General features: G+C 35.1%; 1 protein-coding gene across 3 annotated transcripts in view; it reads left to right on the top strand.

The window, feature by feature from the left end:
- Window positions 1-21,929, top strand: part of LOC150085010 (leucine-rich PPR motif-containing protein, mitochondrial-like) — a 380,604-nt gene that overhangs the window by 301,597 nt on the left and 57,078 nt on the right. For all 3 annotated transcript variants that reach the window (XM_090376735.1, XM_090376734.1, XM_090376736.1), the window contains exons 30-31: window positions 3,041-3,123; window positions 18,253-18,445. In XM_090376735.1, the coding sequence (XP_090232861.1) occupies window positions 3,041-3,123; window positions 18,253-18,445 (276 nt within the window). The remainder of the gene's footprint in view (window positions 1-3,040; window positions 3,124-18,252; window positions 18,446-21,929) is intronic.

Below are 21,929 nucleotides of genomic sequence, written 5' to 3'. Positions count from 1 at the left end.
TTTGCAAGAGTGTCAAAAGCTTTCCTGAAATCCAAGTATATGATATCAAAATTATTTTTTGCATCCAGTTCCTTTGTAAACACAGGTGTTTTTTTTTTTTTTTTTTTTTTTTTTTGTCCTCGCCTTTTCCCATTATATATGGGGGTCAGCGTTTTTTTTTATTGTTTTGGCATGCACTTTTTACGGCCAGATGCCCTTCCTGATGCCTACTCTCACCCTTTATCTGGGCTGGGGATATGCAGTGGTCATTCCCTGACCTTCCGCTTCCTCCGTATTTGGTGATCACAGGCTTGAACCCTGGTCTAATCAAGAAGCGTGTGCTATGCACTATTGCTCCTGCCCACCTGGCTACAGAGGCACCTGTAAACATCATAGTATCCAGTCAAATTTGTCAGACAAGACTTTCCCTTAACAAACCCATGCTGTGTCTGAATTATTGCTGCAGTCTTGTCTAGATGATCCTGCAATGCATCTTTAACCATTGACCCCATTATTTTACCCGGAACAGAAGTTAAACTAACTGGTCTGTAATTACTTGTGACCCTTTGATCCCCCTTTATGAATTGGGGATAAATTTGCACATCTTCAATCCATGGAAATTTCCCCTGAGTTCAAGGATTATCTCATAATTTTGGGCTAAAGGTTTGCTTAGTTCCTTCGCTGCCTCCTTTAATATAACTGGATAGATCCCTTTCTTATGTTTAACTTCAACAACTTCTCCTCCACTTTGCTCTCAGTTATTACCAAATCATTAAGCACCCTGTTACAATTTGATAAACTTCTGGTATTTTCCTTCTTTAATAACTGCTCGTGTGGTAGATGCAAAATATTCATTCGGTTTGTTTGCTATCTGAGAAGGATCATCAACAGTCGAACCATCAATATCAAGTGACAAATCTGATTCAACCCTTCCTTTTAGAGTTTGTAAAGAAATCCTTGCTGTTTTTCTTAGCATCCTCTGCCAAAGATTTCTCATAATATGCCTTCACTTACCTAATCTCCTTTTAACTTGATTACAGACAGATTAATGTTTGCACATTTACCAAAATTTGTACAGTATATCCACGTGGTATGCTCGTTATAACAGTGAGCGATTGTATGGGAATATGAATAGATTAAAATCATTATGGCTTTTTGCTTGTTACAGCTGTGATCTCATTATTTCCTTGCTCGTTATAACCAAGTTCGACTGTGTGTGTGTTTTAAGTTTTTACTCTGTGCTGGATAAACTATTTAAACTTTCATTTTAATGTGGCGTAAATGCTATTGCAATCAGTTATACATTATATGCACACTAATAGTATTGGGCCGTGATTTTATATAAATTTTTGTGGGTGATTTTTATTTGTATGGGATGTGTTTCAGGCATTATGGCCCGACTGTCTGCCTAGCAATTGGGGGCCTAGCAGTTGTCAGTTAGCCTATTGTTATATGTTTGAATTTTAAAGGAAATAAAGCAAAAATAATTTTTAAAAGAATGTTATACTAAGGTTAATTACATTCATTCACATTGCATCCTTTCGCTACTCCCTCGGGTTGTGAGGGGACAGATAGCTAATATTAAATGAATGTCTCGTGCATACCCATTTCTGTTGTCCCAATAATGGTTTTACTAATACATTATCATATTTAGTTTTTATTTTTAAGTATTCTGATTATAAGTATCTGAAAAATTTAAGTTAAAGCCTGGTATTAACAGTAAACTGCGATTGGGACCCAAAGCCCAACTGGTATGCATCAGTACAAAATACAATAGACATTTACCTGTGATTACTGTGGTCGGTATGAAAAGGTCTTAAGGCAGCTCATCTGCCGATTTTATAGGTAGTTGGGGTGCGCCCTCTGGTCTATTTAGCGGTGATTGTAAATTTTTTTATATATATATATATATATATATATATATAATTAATTAAACTATTTTATTTATTTAGGTCTAAGGGTTCACTCTTTGCCGGTATTAAGAATTAAATTTGTAATAGTTCTTTAGGATTAGTGGTAAAAATGCCTATAGGGTCATATTTTAATATAACACTAAATACTAATACTAAATAAGTAATGCTATCCTCTGGGCAAGGACTGGTATAACCTTTCTGCAGCATATCAGCCAACTTATGCCCAGTGTGATAACTATATACGTATTTACATCCTCCCACTGTAGTGATTTTTATCTTTATGGTGCCCTGGATTTCATTTTGATTTTTAAACTGTAGGTGGGTGAAGTGTAAGCATATTTGCATTGTTTTTGTTTACAATATAATTATCCAGTTAATTGTTCTATGGTATAGTCAGTCTCGGCTTTTGTGTCTAGTGTTTTGGGATATGTAAGTAGTTAATCCAGTCTGGGTCAGCCTGTGAACTGTATTTATTGTTGTTTACTTTTTAGGGTATGAATTTGGATATCCAGGTTACAGTGTGGTTAGTCAGTGAGCCTTCTCTGAGTGCAATAAACCTGGGGGTCTAATAGGGCCAAAAAAGTTGCTCTCTGAGCCTATTAGGGTTAATGCCTGGGTGATATTGGTTTAGATTGGCTTGGATGGCTGCATTTATATGGAATCTGATAAATTTATTCAGTATTTTATTCTTGATTATGTTGGCTTTTAGTTTTACTAGTGCTTCTAGTATATATCCCTGGTTGTTACAGATTCATATAATTATGTTGGTTTTGTTTTTGATAATGTTGCTGTGTATCTGCTGTGCCCTGAGGAAGTAGCGGAAAGATGAGCCATGTGAATGAATGTAATTAATCTTAGTATAACATTCTTTTAAAAATTCTTTTAACTTTATATTTTCTTTTAAATTCAAACATATAACAATAGGCTAACCGACAACTGCTAGCCCCCAGTTGCTAAGCAGACAGTCGAGCCATAATGCCTGAAATGCATCTATACAAATAAAAATCACCCACAAAAATTTAAATAAAATCATGCCCCAATTTATATATATATATATATATATATATATCCATATAAGTTATTTAAAAATCTGTGCATTAATGTTTTGTTTTTTCTAATTTTTTTTCCTTTTACATTCTACAAAAAAGTTTAGAACAGTCTGGGAAGACTATCAGTCCAGGTGAACTATCTAGCTTACTAGAAATGTTCGTTAAAAATGATAAATTATTGGGTAAGTATTATAATATAAATTATTAGATTGAAAATTGTCTGGAATTTTTACATTTATTACTGTACAAGCATTATTATTATTAAGCCATGAAACATTTCAGTATAACTTTCAAGTTGCATAAACATCCTAAAAGGAAGGAAACTCAATTCGTACAATCAATACAGAGCTCCAGTAATTTAAACTTTTTTGGGATATGAGCACAAATAATTGTTATTTTTTGGTCTCATATGTAGTTAAGCTATTTATAATAGTGCTTAGGACATGTAGTTTTCAAAAAGCATGGGGTGATGTTTCTGATTGCCTGTGGTAACAAAGTTGTAGATACAGCCACTATCCTGACTTATGTAATATTTGACTTCACGTAAATTTTTGCCAGCCTGTGCAAACTTAAAAAAATCATGGAAACATATTTTCCACGATTTTTCCACACATATATACCCCTGTATATATATGTGTTATTATTTATGGTAATTCTAAATAAAAAAGCTTATTGGAACTTATAGTATTCTACTACTTCTATCATCTTTGACCAAATACAATTGACACTTAAAAGAAGGTTGTAACTTATAAGCCATCTTGGGGGGGGTAATTTTCCACCCCCACTAGAATGTCTAGATCTCTAGTATAGGCATGTAGTTGTTATTACCAAAAGCCGATTCTTTAACCTCTATCAAATCATAAATTGATGCAAATTTAATTTGAAAATCAGTGTTGTCAACCAATTAGGGTCCTAATAGAATTGCATGATACCTAATTTTTTTACACTTTTTAAAGCTTGACATTGTCCCAAAATTCTATTTAATCTGCCTTAAATAATGTATATCACTATATAAAGCAATTTGAAACTTGTTTATTGTGAGGTGTTCTAATTGCACAAAGAATTTCAGACAACAATATAGTTTTCTAATACAGCATGGGTGATGCTGTGTGATAAGAGATTTAAATTTCAACATCCCGGAGTCATGAGAACATGTCATCTAGTGCTCTTGTCTTGTCTCTAAACTAATTTAATTTTCAAGAATTCTAAAAAAAAAAAGGAAAAAGAGTGAATTTAAGTGTCTGGAATGAAGTTATTACAACTATTTCAAAAAATGTGGATTGATTATTCATGATGGTCAACTAAGTCAATACTGATCATGTTGAAAAGCCCGAAGACATGGCGAACAGCAGTTTAATGATTGGGTGGACATAGATGGTGCTTTAATAGGAGTAGAAGTGTGTTATAGGCCTAATGGCTCGAATGAGAACAATGAACAATTGCACAGAGAAATAGAGTGGGCTAGTAAATCAGAATGTCTTATAATGGGGGATTTTAACTTCCCAGATATTGACTGGAACTTGTGGTTGGTCACTCACACACTAGTAAGACTTTTGTGGATTTATTAGATGATTGTTTTCTGCAGCAGCATGTTCGAGAGGCAACCAGAGAGGGTAATACTCTTGATCTAGTTATCAGCAGTGATCATTCGTGTATTAAGAATTTGCAAATAAAGGAACAACTAGGTGGCAGTGATCACAGTTTACTGATGTGGGATTTACTTCCATCAGTGGTAAAGGAAAGGGTTTTTGCTTTCAGAAAGGTGGTCTCAGACAGTTTTTAAATTCTGTACAGTGGGATCAACTGACGATGTTACCAACAGTAAATTCTAAGTGGGAAGCATTCAATGAATTAATCGTGGATGCTACTAAAAGTTTCATACCTATTAAGAAATATTGTTTAAGGTTTAGGCCCAAATGGTTATCAAATAACTAATGAGACTGTTGACACAGAAGAAAAATGCATGGGATGCATATAAATTATCAAGCGACTCAGAAGCCTATGGCAGATATAAGCTAGTCTCTAATCAGGTCACAAAGGAAGTTAGGCAGGTGATGGCAGATTACGAGAAATCTTTGGCAAAAGATGCTAGGAAAAACAGCAAAGATTTCTTTACTTATATAAACTCTAAAAGGAAAGGGATGAATCTGATTGGTCCATGGATATTGATGGTTCGGCTGTTGATTATCCTGCTCAGATAGCAAACAAACTGAATGACTATTTTGCATCTACATTCACACATGAGGAGTTATTAAGGTTTGAAAATGGCAGAAGGTTATCAAATTGTAGCAAGGTGCTTAATGATTTTGTAATAACTGAGAGCAAAGTGGAGGAGAAATTGTTGAAGTTAAACATAAGAAAGGCACCTGAGGTGGATGGGATCTATCCAGTTATATTAAAGGAGGCAGCAAAGCAACAAAGCAAACCCTTAGCCATAATTATGAGAGCATCCTTGGACTCAGGGGAGGTCCCCATGGACTGGAGATGTGCAAATGTATCCCCAATTCACAAAGGGGGATCGAAGGGTGACATGAGTAATTACAGACCAGTTAGTTTAACTTCTGTTCCGGGTAAAATAATGAAGTCACTGGTTAAAGATGCATTGCAGGATCATCTAGACAAGACTGCAGCAATAATTCAGACACAGCTTGGGTTTGTTAAGGGAAAGTCTTGTCTGACAAATTTGATAGGATAGTATGATGTGGTTACAAAGGAACTAGTTGCAAAAATTAATTTTGATATCATATATTTGGATTTTAGGTAAGCTTTTGACACTGTTGCACAATGAAGACTATTGTACAAATTGGAGCAGAATGGTATTAAGGGTAAGTTGCTACAATGGATAAAAGGATGGTTGAGTGGGAGAAGACAGAGGGTGGTAATTAATGGGTGCTGCTCTTCGTGGACTAATGTTATTAGTGGAGTCCCACAGGGTTCAGTTTTGGGTCTAGTGTTGTTTTGTATATTTATCTATGATATTGATGAAGGTATATCAGGCTTAGTTTCGAAGTTTGCAGATGATACAAAGGTTGGCAGGGTTGTTAATGACAGTATATGGCAGTGTGCTACTGCAACAGGATTTAGATAATTTGGGCAGGTGGGCTAAGAAGTGGCAACTGAGGTTTAGCCTTGACAAATGGAAAGTACTGCATATGGGTAGAAGTAACCCCAGAGAAACATACCAACTGTGTGGTACTACACTTAAGGTGGTAGATCCAGGTGGTAGATGACTTTCATCAACCGGTGAAATACCACCACTTCGCTTATTGGAGGCTTGAAGTGGTGAAACCCATGTTTAGTCTTTAGAGCAAAGTTTCCGGCATCCCCCCTCTCCCCATACTTCTCCTTCAACCCATGCATGGTACTAAGTACTATAGGCTTTGATACCTTTCGTGTTTGGGGTTTTCATAAAAAAAAAAAAAAAGAAAATGAAAAAGACCTGGGAATAATTATGCAGGCAGATATGAAGTTTTCTGAGCAATGCAGACAGGCTGCCAGGGCAGGTCATGGGGTTTTGTCAATGATATATAGGAATTTTGCTAGCAGGGAGAAGGAGGTGATTGTCCCTCTGTATAAGGCAATGGTCAGGCCATGCCTTGAGTACTGCGTACAGGTCTGGAGGCCTCATTTTAGGAAGGATGTAGATTTACTTGAGCATGTACAGAGAAGGGCAACAAGATTGGTGAGGGGAATGGAGGGATCCTCTTACCAAGAGAGGCTTAAGTTCTGCAAATTGCAGTGGCTGGAGACTAGGCACCTGCACAGTGATCTGATTGAGGTTTATAAGGGCTTGAATGGGTTGAGCACGCTGAATTCTGATGGGATCCTTCACTTGTTCAGATTACGAACGTAAGGGGGCATAAATTCAAATTAAGAAAAGACAGATGTAGAATAGATGTGCAGAAATTTGCCTTTAGCCAGCGGGTGGTTAATTGCTGGAACAAACTTCCATCTGTCGTTGTGGAAGTTGATAGGTTAAATAAATTTAAGGAGGAACCGGACAGGCATTTGGAGGGAATGGTGTGATATTTTTTTTTTTTTTTTTTTTTCCTTTGGCTGATGCTGCATAAGCTCATACACTTGCTTTCTTGCATCACATGCCACTACTACAAGTTACTACAGCATTAATAGGTGAAGAAATTGCCCAGAATATTACTGATAATTTCACTGAGGAGGAGGAAAATGAGGATGAACTTGAAAGAATTCCAGTTACAAAATAGCAAATTTGTGACACCTGAGCATTGGAAGAAACTGGTGCAAGTGATCGTGAATACAATATTGAAAAATCTATTAATATACTTTGTATTGTTAATTTAAAGCAATCTAAAATAAGTGACTACTATATTTTAAATTATAATCATATTGCAAAGTGTTATGTTTAATTAATATGTATATTAATTAAGCTATGTGCACCAGTATAAATTTATTTTTATCTTGCTAACCTGTAGATAATATTCTTCCGATTTTCATGTACCATTTAATTCATAATAAACTTTTGTAAATAAGGTGTCATTTCGTGCTTTATACCTTTATTTTTATGGCCTGTGGATAATATTCGTCAATTTTCACTTATTAGAATTGCCGTTTATTAGAATCAAAATTCAATTCGCAAACATGATGACTATAACTGGCGCTTACTGTATTAATAATTTATTTTTGGATAAAAACTAATTTTACTTATGTCATTTTAGTTAACCCTAAAAATGAGAAAAGATACAAAGAACATTGGCAGTATTGTATAAAACGATGGCAAAAACCATACAGCTCATTGCCAAATGTTTCAAAGTATTTCAATGCAAACATGAACAAGTGGACTTCATTGCATTGTCATCTTGAAAATATTCATGGCATGAAAAGAAAGAAAGAAAGCAAGTGAATACAGTGGTCAAACACCTCCTACTTCAAAAAAAAAAAAAACCCATATTGTGTCAATTCATCAAACGTCAAGTATCAGAAATGGATGAATTAGTTTCTAAACTTGCAAGAGTAGATGGGATTTCTATTCATACTATCACAAAGAGCCATTTTATTTGAGAAAGTTTTTCTAAAAGAGGGTTACAGCTACCAAAAAATTCATCTTCTATCATAGCACTAATTTATAAGTATTATGATAAAATACATTGTCTACATTGAAATTTTTTTAGCTTTAAAATACTGAAAATGAGCATTTCCATAGACAAATGGACTAGTAATAGAAACCGAAGATACATGAACCTTCATGCATGTTACAACAGTGGTTCATTAAATCTTGGTCTAATAAGTATTTTGGAAATTGTTCTGCCAAAAAGGCCCAGTCTTTAGTTAAAGAACAATTGGAATCCTTCAAGATTTGTTTTGAAACAGATATAATTGTGACTGCTAGTGATGGTGCTACAGTTATTTAAAAATTAGGTAAATTATCACCAGCAACAGTTATGCTATAATCAAACACTTGATCTTGCTGTGATAAAAATATTTTATGTTAAAAAATTGAAAGTAGCACTAATAGTAGTGAAAGTTACAACGGAGACAATTTTGAATCTGAATACAATACTGAAGAAAATGGTGAATTAGATTTTGATAATGAAGAATCTGTTTTGCACGATGATGTTTCTGCGGTAATATTTAGTATGAGAAAAATTGTTAAACTGTTTAAATATCCTCCAGTAAGAAATACTATTTTACAAGAAGAAATAATAAAGAGATAAAAAATAGAGTTACAAGCCACTTTAGACTGCAAAACATATTGGAATGCATTAGAAACTATGATTGAGAGATTTTTAAGGATTTTAATACTATACTGATGAAAATTGCTTAACATGAATTAAAGCTCTTATCTATGGAAGGACAGATATCCAAAAATCGCCAAAGGTATATTAAACTGCTTAAAACTTGTACGACTCACAGTTGAAGCATTAAATAATCATAATGCAAATCTACTAACAAGCGAATGAATTTTTAGATTCCTCTTTCATAATTTGGAAAAACAAAATTGTATTTTAAGTAATAAGCTTTTAAAGGAGATTAAACAGCAGCTTTTTAAACATAGAGATAAAGTCTTAGTGTCCCTTATTAGATATTTAAGCAATCCAAATAGTTTAAATGAGATTAACAATGAGTTTTTTGCTATGGCAAATAAAAATGAAATTATGTGATCTGCAAAATTGATAATAGAATGAATTGTCAAAAAAAAAGTGTACTTCAATAGAAGAGTCTGAAACAGAAAATAATATGAACAAAGAAATGGAAAGTTCAGAACCTGGGGAATTAGAAGAGGATCTAAAAACAGAGTCAATGGGAGATGGATCCATTTCAATGGCAAAAGCAGAGACAATCCAGTGAAGGTATTTTCATCGTTAAGAAGTGAGATAAATTTTTGTGAAACGACATGTACACTGACACCGAATCTAAAAATTTTATTAAATTCACTGCTAACATTTAATAGTTAGACCTACTTCAACCCAAAATGAAAGAAAATTTTCTGTTTCAGGCTTATTTGTAACTAAGCAAAGATCCAGGCTTTCCGACCAAGCAATTAATGCACTGTTTTTTTTTTTAAATTTTGTTTTCTTTATTATTTATTTTGTTTCAGTACAGTAAACCCTCGCTATTCACGGTAACTGTATTCGCGGTTTCGCGTATTCGCGATCGCTGATTTAATATAAAATGAAACCTAAAAAAATGCGAATTTTAAAGCGCCGTGAATATTATCTGCCATAAAAAAACATGGGCGTGGCTAAAATTATCTTTCCTGGTCCAAACAGTGCTCAGTGGGTAGGGGGAGAGGGGTGACAAAATCGCGAGCGTGGATGTTTTTCGCTAATCCTTGTTCAGTATGTATTATGCGCTTGTAATGGAAGTTTTCGTCGTTTGCTTTTAATTTATATGCTTATAAATTGAATAAATTTATCAATTTATAAATTGATATGCTTACAAAAATTATAAATAAATCTTCCGTTTTGCAGTGTGAAACAGACTTTTTCGAGTGTGTTAACGGACGAAAGTGACTTTATTGTGGACAAGTTCTTTCTAACCCGTACAAAAATATGGCTACGAATAACAAGAGAAATGTGAACATATCAAAGAAGGTGATGACATTAGCGAATAAAATTGAGTTATTTTACAAAATTTCTAATGGTGAAAGTGTCTCCTCAGTGGTAAAACATAAAATCAATAAGTCAACGGTACGATCAATCAAAAAATCGGAAGAAAAAATCCGCCGTAGTGTCCGTGAAAATGCACTAATTGCTTCAAAAATTTGCTCTGTAACTCGTGATGTTAAATTAGAAAAAATGGAAAAGGCTTTAAATCTGTGGATAGAAGACCGAACTCAAAATAAAATTCCGTTAAGTTCACTCATCATTCATGAAAAGGCAAAACTCCTTTATCAACACTTTAGCAAAACTGGTGATAGCACTGGCGGGATATCTAGGCGCCTCCATAGCCAGGTGGGAAGGAGCAGCAGTGCATAGCACATGCTCCTTGATTAGACCGGGGTTCGAGCCAGTCACCACCAAATACGGAGGATGCGGAAAGGTCAGGGAATGACCACCGCATATCCCGGAGCAATATGACCTTAGTTGCTAATGCTCCTAAAAACCAAATAACAAACTGGCGGGATAAGGTTTTTTTTTTTTTTCCTATCAAAGGCGCTGGTTTGAAAGATTTGTTTGAAATTTCTAATCAATATTACATTTAATATTAAATTGTTTCTTATTTTCATTTTGATACCATATGCTTGCATTTCACTATGTACTGTCTATATACATAGTCATATTATGAAGGTACCTATAATACATACATAGACAAAATTTTAGACTAGTTTTTCTTATATATTTCATACTTTGGAACGGGAACCCCTTTATTACTATGGGAGCCATAACTCAGTATTTGCGTTTTCGGTATTCGCGGCATTTCTCAGGAACGTAACCCCCGCGAATAGCGGGGGTTTACTGTATTAGTATTTATGCTAATCTCAAACTTAGTATTTTCAAATAAATATATAGAATAATATTGCCTATCTGTACCAAGATAATAAAATTCTGTTTATATTCATCAAACTATGAGTTGTATTTTCTAATATCTAATTCTCCTTAAATTTTAGTTTTTCAATTATATACCACAATGTACAGTTAATTATTATAATGTTTTATGACTAGAATAAGGACAAAAATTCTTATCAAAGAGAGCAAATATTTAATCAATAAAATAAAATTTTCAGAAATTCTCGGGAACCGCAATTTCCTGTTCCCAAAAATAAAAAAAAAATGTTGTGAATTTAGAAACCCTGCTTCTGTACAATAAAAATTTGTTACTTCTGTCAAATATAGTTGAAAATAATTAAAAGAGGATGTTGCTGCATTTTCCGATCATATTTGTATGTTAACTGCAACTTGTTTTAAGTCAAGACATATGATAGCTTGCAGTAGTTTAATATCAATTGTCAGAAAGAAAACTAAGTTTGTTCTTGCCGATTTGATAAATCAGTTATCAAATATATAGTAATTGATGCAAGAAGTGCACGAGGGAAAAACTTCAGTCATATTCACATGAATTTCTATAGCACCCACTGGTAGGTTGTTCTAGCTGCAAGACTTGGTTAACACTTTGGCCATCCAATTGTGGCCATCCAATTGTGCAGTGCATCAGAGAATTCCAGAGGCATAGTGTTAGGGAGGCTAAACATGAGCAACATTTGAGGTTTGCCCATCGATGTAAGACACACAACCTACATAAGGTTGGTGAAAAACATTTAAAACTACAATATGAACATATCCAACCTCAGAGGCCTGTTTGAAGAATTGGTTAACACTTGGTGACCCACCAGTGAGTCACTGCCTGATAAGCGGTTAATAAGCAAGACAGTCTGGTTTTGTAATAAAAAAATTAAAATATTTTCCTCCTGTGCTTAAATAAATTGCAATGTGTGTCTGTAAGGAGAGTTTATGAAACAATTTATTATTTATTCATTTTATTTTATTTTTTTAAAACACCAGTAGAGCAAACAAAACAATACTTTGTAGCAATTGGTAACCCACTGGTAGATCCCATGGAACTAGACACTTGACAATCCTCCGGCAGGTTGCCCTGCATGAACGTGTTGAGGAACATTTGATATATATTTAAGAAATTTTTAGTGTGTGTGTGTGTGTGTGTGTGTGTGTGTAGAGCAGGATTTATCAATATAATTGTTGTTTTCTATATTTATTAATGGTATTGATGAATATATATCAGGCTTAATGTCTAATTTTGTTGATAATACAAAGGTTGGCAGTGTGATTAATGACAGTAATTGGGGTATACTGCTTCAACATGCTAGAATTAGGCAGATGAACTGAAAAGTGGCAATTGAAGTTTAACATTGATAAATGTGCGTGAGTAGCAGTAATATCTCAAATTAACACATACCAGCTGCATGTTACCACACTCAGGTCAGTGGAGAATGAAAAAAAAAAAAAAAACCTGAGGGTAATTGTGCAGTCAGATATAAAGTTCTCTGAGCAGTACAGACAGCTCATATGGTTTTGCCAGCAGGGATAAGGAGGTAATTATCCTGTTGTATAAGGCATCTGGTGGAATGGGTGCAAAGAAAGCAATGAGATTATTAAGAGGAACAAAAGGTGCTCTTACTAGGAAAGACTTAATTTCTGTAACTTTCAACATCTGGAGACTAGACACATGAGGAGATCTGATTGAAGTGTTTAAGGCTTTGAATAGATTGAGTAAGGTCAATGCTGATGGCACCCTTCCTCTTTTTTAGACTACACACACACACACACACACACACACACACACACACGTAAATTCAAATCATTGAAGGATGGTTATAGATTAGATGTGTGGAAGTTTAGCTTGCTTTCTTGTATCATTTGCTCATACCAATATATAAGAGGAAAAGAGTGGGTCAAAGAACAGAACCTTGGAGGGCTCCATTATTAGTTGAAAAGTTAGAAGAGAGAAATCATAATCATGCATGGCAAGTGGTTATAGAGGAAATTGATTACCTAATTACAAAAATTGGAAAACTCCATAAGATGAAGCTTGTTTAGAAGGTTTCTGTGACATGTTCATCCAAAATCTTATAAATGTCAAGAGCAACTGCTTTTGTTTCTCCAAACCTTTCAGTGAGATTTTTCTACAGATGAATAACATAATCCAAGACAAGGCCTAACTTGAAGATATGCGGGCCCTAGGCATAAATTTTTTTGAAGCCCCTGTAGAAATGTTTATTACGGAGTGCCCTACTTCAAAGTTAAAAAAAAAAAAAAAAACATAGGGTCCCTTGAAAAATTAGGATTACACAATCAATATAAAAATGTAAAGCAAATAAATCTGCACATATTTCTAAGAAAATATGTACAAATCTGTACATATTGGCATCATGAGCATTTTGACTAGAAGTTACCTTATTTCCCCATGTATAAGATACACCTTTTTTCGAAAATTTTGGGGTATAAAAACTGGGTGCATCTTATACAGTGGTCGTAGATTTTTTTTTACTTGCATTTCCCGCTTTTTCACGCTTGTTTTCTTTGCGCTCATTGTTTCGCACTTGTTACCGGTATATTAGATTACGTTTTGCCACATTCTGCCCTGAAATGGCTCAGAAAAGATTTTCGTACAGTACTGAATTCAAGTATAAAGTGATCCAGTTTGCAAGAGTGAATGGAAATCATGCTGCTGAACGTAAGTTTGGTCCTCCTCCAACTGAGAAAACTGGCTATGGGAAGAAGAAACCCTACTGAAAACGCCGAGGCAGAAGAAGGCCATGAGAGGCAAGTCAACAAAATGGCCTGATTTAGAGAGGGAATTGAAGATATGGATTGAGGAGCAAAGGGCAATTGGAATTCCTGTGTCCACATAGATGGTTCAGCATGAGGCAAGAAGAATTGCTGATGAAAAAGAAGTTACTGATTTCAAAGGAGGACACAATTGGTGCTTCAGGTTCATGAAACGGAATGGACTAAGCATGCATACACACACCAGACTTGCCCAAAAGATGCCTGAAAGCTATGAGCAGAAGATCCTTGAATTTCATCGTTTTTGTCATTCAATGTCGGAAGACACATCAGTTTGAGTTGGGACAGATTGCAAATATGGACATAGTATCCCCTTCAATTTCATGTCCCAAGTAACAGAACTGTTGATAAGAAGAGGGTGAAAACTGTAACTGTGAAGACAAATGGACATGAAAAGAGCCATTATACAGTTCTAGCTTGTTGTGCCGACGGAACCAATCTTCCTCCTATGCTGATTTTCAAATGCAAAACAATGCCAAAAGAAGACATTCCTTGAGGAGTGATTGTCCATGTTCATATGACAAGGGTTGGATGGATCAGGATGGGATGAAGATCTGGTTTGAGAAAGTTTGGAGCAGGAGACCATGTGGGCTCTTACGCAAACCTGCTCTATTGGTGCTTGATCAGTTCAGGGCACACATAACAAAAAATACAAAGAGGATTGCTGCAGAGCAAAAAACAAAACTTTCCATCATACCTGGAGGCTTGACATCCCAGCTCCAACCACTTGATGTCAGCATTAACAAAGCCTTCAAAGCTGCCATGAGAGACGAATGGAACCAATGGATGAAGTCTTCTGGGGATAATTTGACACCAACAGGAAGAGTGAAGAAACCAACTATAGGAGAAGTTTGTACCTGGGTGAAAAGATCCTGGGATAATATCAAGATTGAGATCATTGTCAAGTTATTTAAGAAGTGTGGCATTTCAAATGCCATAGATGGAACTGAGGATGAGGCAATATATGAAGGCAGTGATTCGTCATCAGACACAGATGAGGACAAGCTAATGGATGGGAGTTTTGACAGTAATGAATATGAATTTTATGATGAATAAAACTTGAGTTCAATAACTTTATGTAATACAATGTTTTTCAAATTTCGGGCCCCAAAATTAAGGTGCGTCTTATACATGGGAGCGTCTTATACATGGGGAAATACGGTACATTACAATTTGAAAATACATTTTATAAGGAACATGAGCATTCGTGCTCATTGTTACCCTTCTGGATATCACCAATTTTGGCCATTTACGGGCCCTAGTCACATGCCTCATTTGTCCTGATCCAAGATATCACCAGAAAATAAGAATCCATGGTGGCAGTCATTAATCAGAATATATATATATTCTAAGGGATTTGTCACCATTTTTATAAATTGGTGCTAGTCATGAGCAATTTTCCATGCAGAAGTTGTAGGCTGCCGTAGCACTTGATGACCCTACTGATTATGTTGATAATACAGTGCCATTTCTTGTATTTTTTCCATCTTGTGAACTCCTGACTGAAATCATCCTGGAGTATAAACAAGTATTCAAGTATTTGTGTTTGTTAGGCGGGATCCAGGGTTTCCCCTATACACCGCAGTGTACTCTAAAAGCATATCGCTGAGCCGGCAGAAAAAAAAAAAAAAAAAAAAAAACTTTTCAAGGAAAGAACAACTAATAAAATGTTTGAACCCGTTACTGTGTGTAAGTGTGTGTTCTGTTGTATGTTGTGTGCCGGCTCCTGGCATTTCGCAGTCTGGGGGCAGAAGCAATTTCCTTCTACCCCCAGACTCCCGTCCCTAGCCACGTGGAGGCAGCCAGGAACAACTATACTTCATACTGATGCAAAACATCAAGAATAAATGGGAAGGACTTAGTAGGAAAATAGTTAGAAGAAAGAAACGGAAGAAATAGGTTAGAAAAGGAAACAGAAGAGGAAAAAAGAATTTCCTCAACACTAGTGGCAAATAATTAAAAACATTTCAACAAATATTGCTTTAAAACTCTTACTATTACAAAATATTATTTATATTTTGTTATATAAAATCTTCCAATTGAAAGCAAAAATAAGTAAGTATATTCAACTACAGTTAAGTTAAATTTGATTCAATAACACCAATTAACTTATTACAACAAAATTCAGCAACTATTGGAACAACACTTAAGTAAATAATTACATTTACCATTTAACTTAATGAATCAACCACCAGCCCGAATGGGGCTGAAATTTACAAAATCTCAATTTCTCAGAAGAGATATACATATATACAAAACTAGAAAACAAACACAGAACAGACTCAAAAACCCAAAAACAAAACCAGGTAATAACTGTAAGTTACAATATAATACAAAAGTTCTAGAAGAGTTAAAACTTTGTTACATATTTACATTTAACTACGAGCTAAGACATCTCATTTACAACAGAAGTACAAGAAGAAAGACTCCACCCTAACCAGGGCAAAACAAAAACTGTGCATTATTATACCTAAAACACAAGAGTTAGATTCCTAATGGTGTCGATGTTATCTAAGAACTATCTGACATTAAGATTTTCCGACGTTTGAAAACCTTATCCGCAAAAGTTGAAAAAGCCCCAAACAATTCCAAAGAGGAAACCAAAAGAGGAAACTCAGAAACATCAAACACGTTTGTTATTAATTGAAAAGGAAGCCGTAAATCAACATATAAAGGACAGTCTAATATTATGTGTGGAACTGTTTCCAATTCACCACACAAACAGTTTGGAGAGTTAGCAAGACCGAAATGAAAAAGCTTAAAATTAATGCTACCGTGCCCAGAAAGAAGAAAGGTGAGATATAGACCTGGCGTAAACCAGGGAAAGTTATCCCTAGTAAAAATTTCTACTGTAGGTTTAAAACTATAAGTTACTCTTCCTTTTGTATTAAGATTCCAATCCTGTTGCCAGGAATCTTTAAAGAGTGCTGTCAACCTTTTACATTCCTCCTTATAGGTAAGATCCAAATTGTTAGAATACTGGTTCAATTGGACAAGAATACCTCGACTTTTATGGAACATAAGAAAATTTTGAATAACCTCATATTGAATTGGTAATTTCCCAGTTAAAACTAACAGGGCTGGGGTAGAAATGGTTCTGCAAGCACGTGATGTTGCTAAAAGGAAAAAACGTTGCGCTTGTATAAGATACTTTGCAACCATAGTTGTAGTACATTTACGGCCCCAAGCACCAGCAGCATAGACAATAATCGGGATAAAGATGCATCTGTAATATGTTCGAAGCACACTGGATTTTAAACCAGAAGTACATCTTGCTATATGAAGTATTTTGCCAGTGAGGATTTTAATTTTCTTTAGCAAGTATTTCGCATGCTGGACGAAATTTAGCTTATTATCCAGCATGACTCCTAAATATTTGAAAGAAGTTACAAGGCCAATAGAATTATCATTAAGTTTTACGGTTGGTGGTCTGTTAACAGCTAGCCGCCCCTTCAACAGCATCTGCTTTGTCTTTGAGACTGAGACCTCGAGCTTATGCAGTTGGCACCAGCAGTCAAGATCAAGGAGTGCCTCATTGGCACGTTCCTCCAATTCCAACCTGGAATTACCAAGGATGAGAACGACCAAATCATCGGCGTAAGCAACTTTATGTGTATATGGTAGATTTTGAGTGAGCCACCCATCCAGAACAACGGACCAACAAATTGGTCCCAGAACAGAGCCCTGGGGGCAGCCACGAGTAACCTGTCTCTTTACAACTTCAAAGCCAGAGGAGACAAACAGCAAATTTGTTTATTAAGAATGTGTGTAGAGTTGTAGAGTTAGCACCTGTTTTGTGTTAACTCTGCAGCACAGGTTTTGAGTGCAGCTAAAGAACCGGCAACAAGATTGTTTGAGATTATGCTGGTCTCTTGCTGTCAGAAATCAAGGGAGACTTGGTTTCTGATAGCAAGGAATAGAATAGAATAGAATGTGTTCCTTATGGGGGAGGAAATTTTTATCAAGTTATCAGTGCAAGAGTTGGTAACTGAACAGGAAATATCCAAAACATTGTTTGCCTCTACGAAGGAAGGCCTTCGTGGGGAACACTTCTCCATGAAAGCCGTCCTTCGTGGAGAAGTGATGCTATCATTTCATATTGAAAGCAACTTTTCTGAGCGGAGGGTGGGGTGCAGGGTCTGATTCAGTGGTTGAGAAAATGTATACAAAATGGTGATGAATGTGTGGAAAAATAAATATAAGTACTTAAAGACTTTGAAGTATGTAATATACAGTTTAAATTGGCACACCTGCAATGGTATCCAAGGAAAAAAAATTATAGACATTAGTTTTGGAGCAACCTTCCTACCCAGATTTTTTATTCTAATCATAATTTAGTTTTTTTAATATCTTTTTCTTTGAATTTCATAAATCATTATTTCTCTAAATTTATAAACACGTTGCTGAATATACTAGACCTACCTTGTTTGAAATACATTGTAACTAGCTACAGAAATGTGTTGGCTTTTCTTTTTGCAAACATGTGTTCACAGCAGGTTTATTTATTTATTTATTTTTTTTTTTTTATTGTAGCATCAAAGAGTTTATTAGAAGAAATGCTATCTCAGAACACTTTACCATCAAAACGTCTACTAAAGTTTTTCATCTCAAAAGTTTCTAAAAGTGGTGATGTACAGGCTTTGGAAGATATAGCTAGCCAACTCTCACTGTCTGTATTAAAGAAAATAAACATGGCAGGTTACTTGGGTGCAGCATACGTTTTAAGGTACGTTATGATATTGGAAAAGATATTCTTTAATTTTAGTTTTGTAACCAGATATATTAAGACAAGGCTATGTGAAGTTTTTAAAAATTTATAGTTTATAGGGTGCAGAGAAAACCTCACTTAACATTATTTAAAAGTTATGGCATTCAAGAATTATATTCAACCCTTGGTTAATGGCACTATGGTTTTGAAATTGCATCATTTCTCTAGATATCAGTGAGCCCTGAACAGTAAATGTTAGAAAATAAATTTTACTCAGCAAAAAACATCACATTTAATTTTCCTGTTGGGAGCAAGGTGTTATATACCCTAAATAATGGTTGATTGCATTATTTTACACTGTAAAATTATATTTTTAGAGCTTTAAATTTATTAGAATAACATATATTAGGGACATTCTTAATTGATAAAAAGCCATAATGAATTTATTTGATTATACTTTATAAGAAATGTAAACGGAAAGCTTGGGGGACTGAACTAATATTTCAGATATGATGCTTACTTTCTATTTAGATGCTTACTTATTTATCTCCTTTGAGGTAGTCTCCTTGACACTATCTACACCAATTCCAGTGCTTCTGCAACTTCTTTTGGTAGGCATTTTCCCTGTGTCACATTCTGGATAATTTCCTGAGACCTTTCAAGGGAGATTTAAGAGTGTGGCAGGTGATGTTGTACCGTGATTGGAGTGTTTTGTACTTGATTCTTTCCATTCAAGAAATTCTTGAATGGAAAGCATAAAAGTGTTAAGTGGCATTGTCACAAAGCAAGTACCAATTCCCTGAAGCACAATTTTTCAGCCTTTTTCTCTGAACAGCATCACACTGTAGAACTGCTTTGTGATATTCCTGGTTCATTGTTTGATGATGCAAGGCAATTTCAATGAGTAATGCCCTGTGAGCCAAGAAATATGATGAGCATGACTTTCACATTATATCAAGATTGTCTTACATTTATGGGCCATGGAAAAGATGGAGTCTTCCATAAGGAAGACTGGTTCCTTTGTTTCTGGATTACAACCATATGCCCATGATTTGTCACCAGTAATGATGAAGGAAATAAAGTGCCAGTCAGCAGCAGCATGTTGATGTAGAACTGCTTTGTGATATTCCTGGTTCATTGTTTGATCATGCGAGGCAATTTCAATGAGTAATGCCCTGTGAGCCAAGAAATATGATGAGCATAACTTTCACATTATATCAAGATTGTCTTACATTTATGGGCCATGGAAAAGATGGAGTCTTCCATAAGGAAGACTGGTCCCTTTGTTTATGGATTACAACCATATGCCCATGATTTGTCACCAGTAATGATGAAGGAAATAAAGTGCCAGTCAGCAGCAGCATGTTGATGTAGAACTGCTTTGTGATATTCCTGGTTCATTGTTTGATCATGCGAGGCAATTTCAATGAGTAATGCCCTGTGAGCCAAGAAATATGATGAGCATAACTTTCACATTATATCAAGATTGTCTTACATTTATGGGCCATGGAAAAGATGGAGTCTTCCATAAGGAGGACTGGTCCCTTTGTTTCTGGATTACAACCATATGCCCATGATTTGTCACCAGTAATGATGAAGGAAATAAAGTGTCAGTCAGCAGCAGCATGTTGATGTAGAACTGCTTTGTGATATTCCTGGTTCATTGTTTGATCATGCGAGGCAATTTCAATGAGTAATGCCCTGTGAGCCAAGAAATATGATGAGCATGACTTTCACATTATATCAAGATTGTCTTACATTTATGGGCCATGGAAAAGATGGAGTCTTCCATAAGGAGGACTGGTCCCTTTGTTTCTGGATTACAACCACATGCCCATGATTTGTCACCAGTAATGATGAAGGAAATAAAGTGCCAGTCAGCAGCAGCACGTTGATGAAGATTGTAACTTGCAAGAACTTGCTGCTTCCTCTTGTGAGGATGCAAGGCGCAAACTTGGCTGAAGCACATCACATTCCCAAATCTTGTGTTAAAATTGATATGTCTTGTTAGAAATATCTTCACTAGTTTTGGCACCTAGTTGAATGCCAGTCATTCCCAATCAGATCATGAATAAAAGCAATTGAATCATTGTTTTTGAAGTTTGAGGATGGCCAGCATGAGGAGCATTGTTGATGGATAAATGGCCCTCATTATTAATTTTTTGGAATTATTGAAAAGTCTTTGAACAACACATCATCTCTGAGAGCTGATTAATCATTTTGTGAGTTTCTGTTGCCCTCCTAATTTGAAAAAATTTGAACCAAAATTATCAGTAAAATTCTTAATTTTAAAATGTGATAAAATATATAAAAAACCTTCTGTTGAATGTGTGCTAATTCAGACTGACTGCAGATAAATAGGTGATTCAGTTATTACTGTCTAGATGAGTCACTGAATATGTTACCACTTGCTACAATACTGAAATTTCAAGATATGAAGTCAGTTCCTGAACAGTTTGATTGCACTTCTTCGAGTAGTTTATACTGTAATTGTTTTCTTCTTCTTTGAGGTTGGCAACTAGGATTTCCATTTCTGCCAAGGACAGAGAATTTTATTCCTTTATTTATTGATGCACATAATTTTTGACTTATTATGTCAGGCCATCTTATTAATTGTAATTGCTGAGTAATTTTAAAGTATCACTATAGAACCATCTTTCATTGGTAGATGGATATCAGCATCACTTAACTGATAGATATATCCATTTTCAAAGTAATATATATATATATAGTCTGTGTAGTCATCTTAATGTAACTGCACATGGGTGTGAAATTTCCACAGACAAGTATTGTGAAGTGCTACAGGAAGAGTCTTGATTGAAACTTTAAAAACTTTGCACACATTGCTGTAAGCATAACTGTCACTACTCCGGTCTTAAATTGTCAACATAAAATATTTATTTTTTTATTACATTTGGTTCTAGAACAAAACCGGTTGGGAGTACTTGCTATTTCAGTCTACTTGCTATTTTCAGATTTCATCTATTTATTTACAAAAGTTGATTCAAAAGCTAGCAACATTGAGGTGGCATTTCCTTGTAAATATGCTTTTGGATATACATCTATCTTTAAATTTCAAACAGTGATTGAAGTTTAAACATCTTATGACGTATTCTGATCGAGTATGATCCATTTTTGGTATATTTAACCTTTTTCAGAGTATGTATATATGTATACATTTTCAAGGTTGTTTCAAATATGTGTCGATTTATGTACAAATTGCCTAATCTTCCAGTAGTTATAGGCACTGTTTGTAATAAATAGATGGCAGTGTGAAAATAGCTTTTAAACTGAGAGGAGAAGCTTGTGCTCATCAATTGTCTGATTTTGGCTTACAGAAGCTGAAATTTAGATCAAGAAATTCAAAGTGATACAGAAATGGATGTTGAATTTCTTCTTACCACTTCATGGGGGTATAGGGGCTTCAGATAAAGCCTGAAAAGAAAGGAGCCATCATCATCATCGGCCATTTGCAATCCACTGCAGGATGAAGGCCTCTCCA

This window comes from Mastigoproctus giganteus, chromosome 6 (assembly GCF_048544385.1).
Source record: "Mastigoproctus giganteus isolate SK-2022 chromosome 6, ASM4854438v1, whole genome shotgun sequence".
NCBI classification, from domain to species: Eukaryota; Metazoa; Arthropoda; class Arachnida; order Uropygi; family Thelyphonidae; genus Mastigoproctus; species Mastigoproctus giganteus.
Note: the sequence above shows the minus strand (reverse complement) of the source record. Positions and strands in the feature narration are given on the sequence as shown.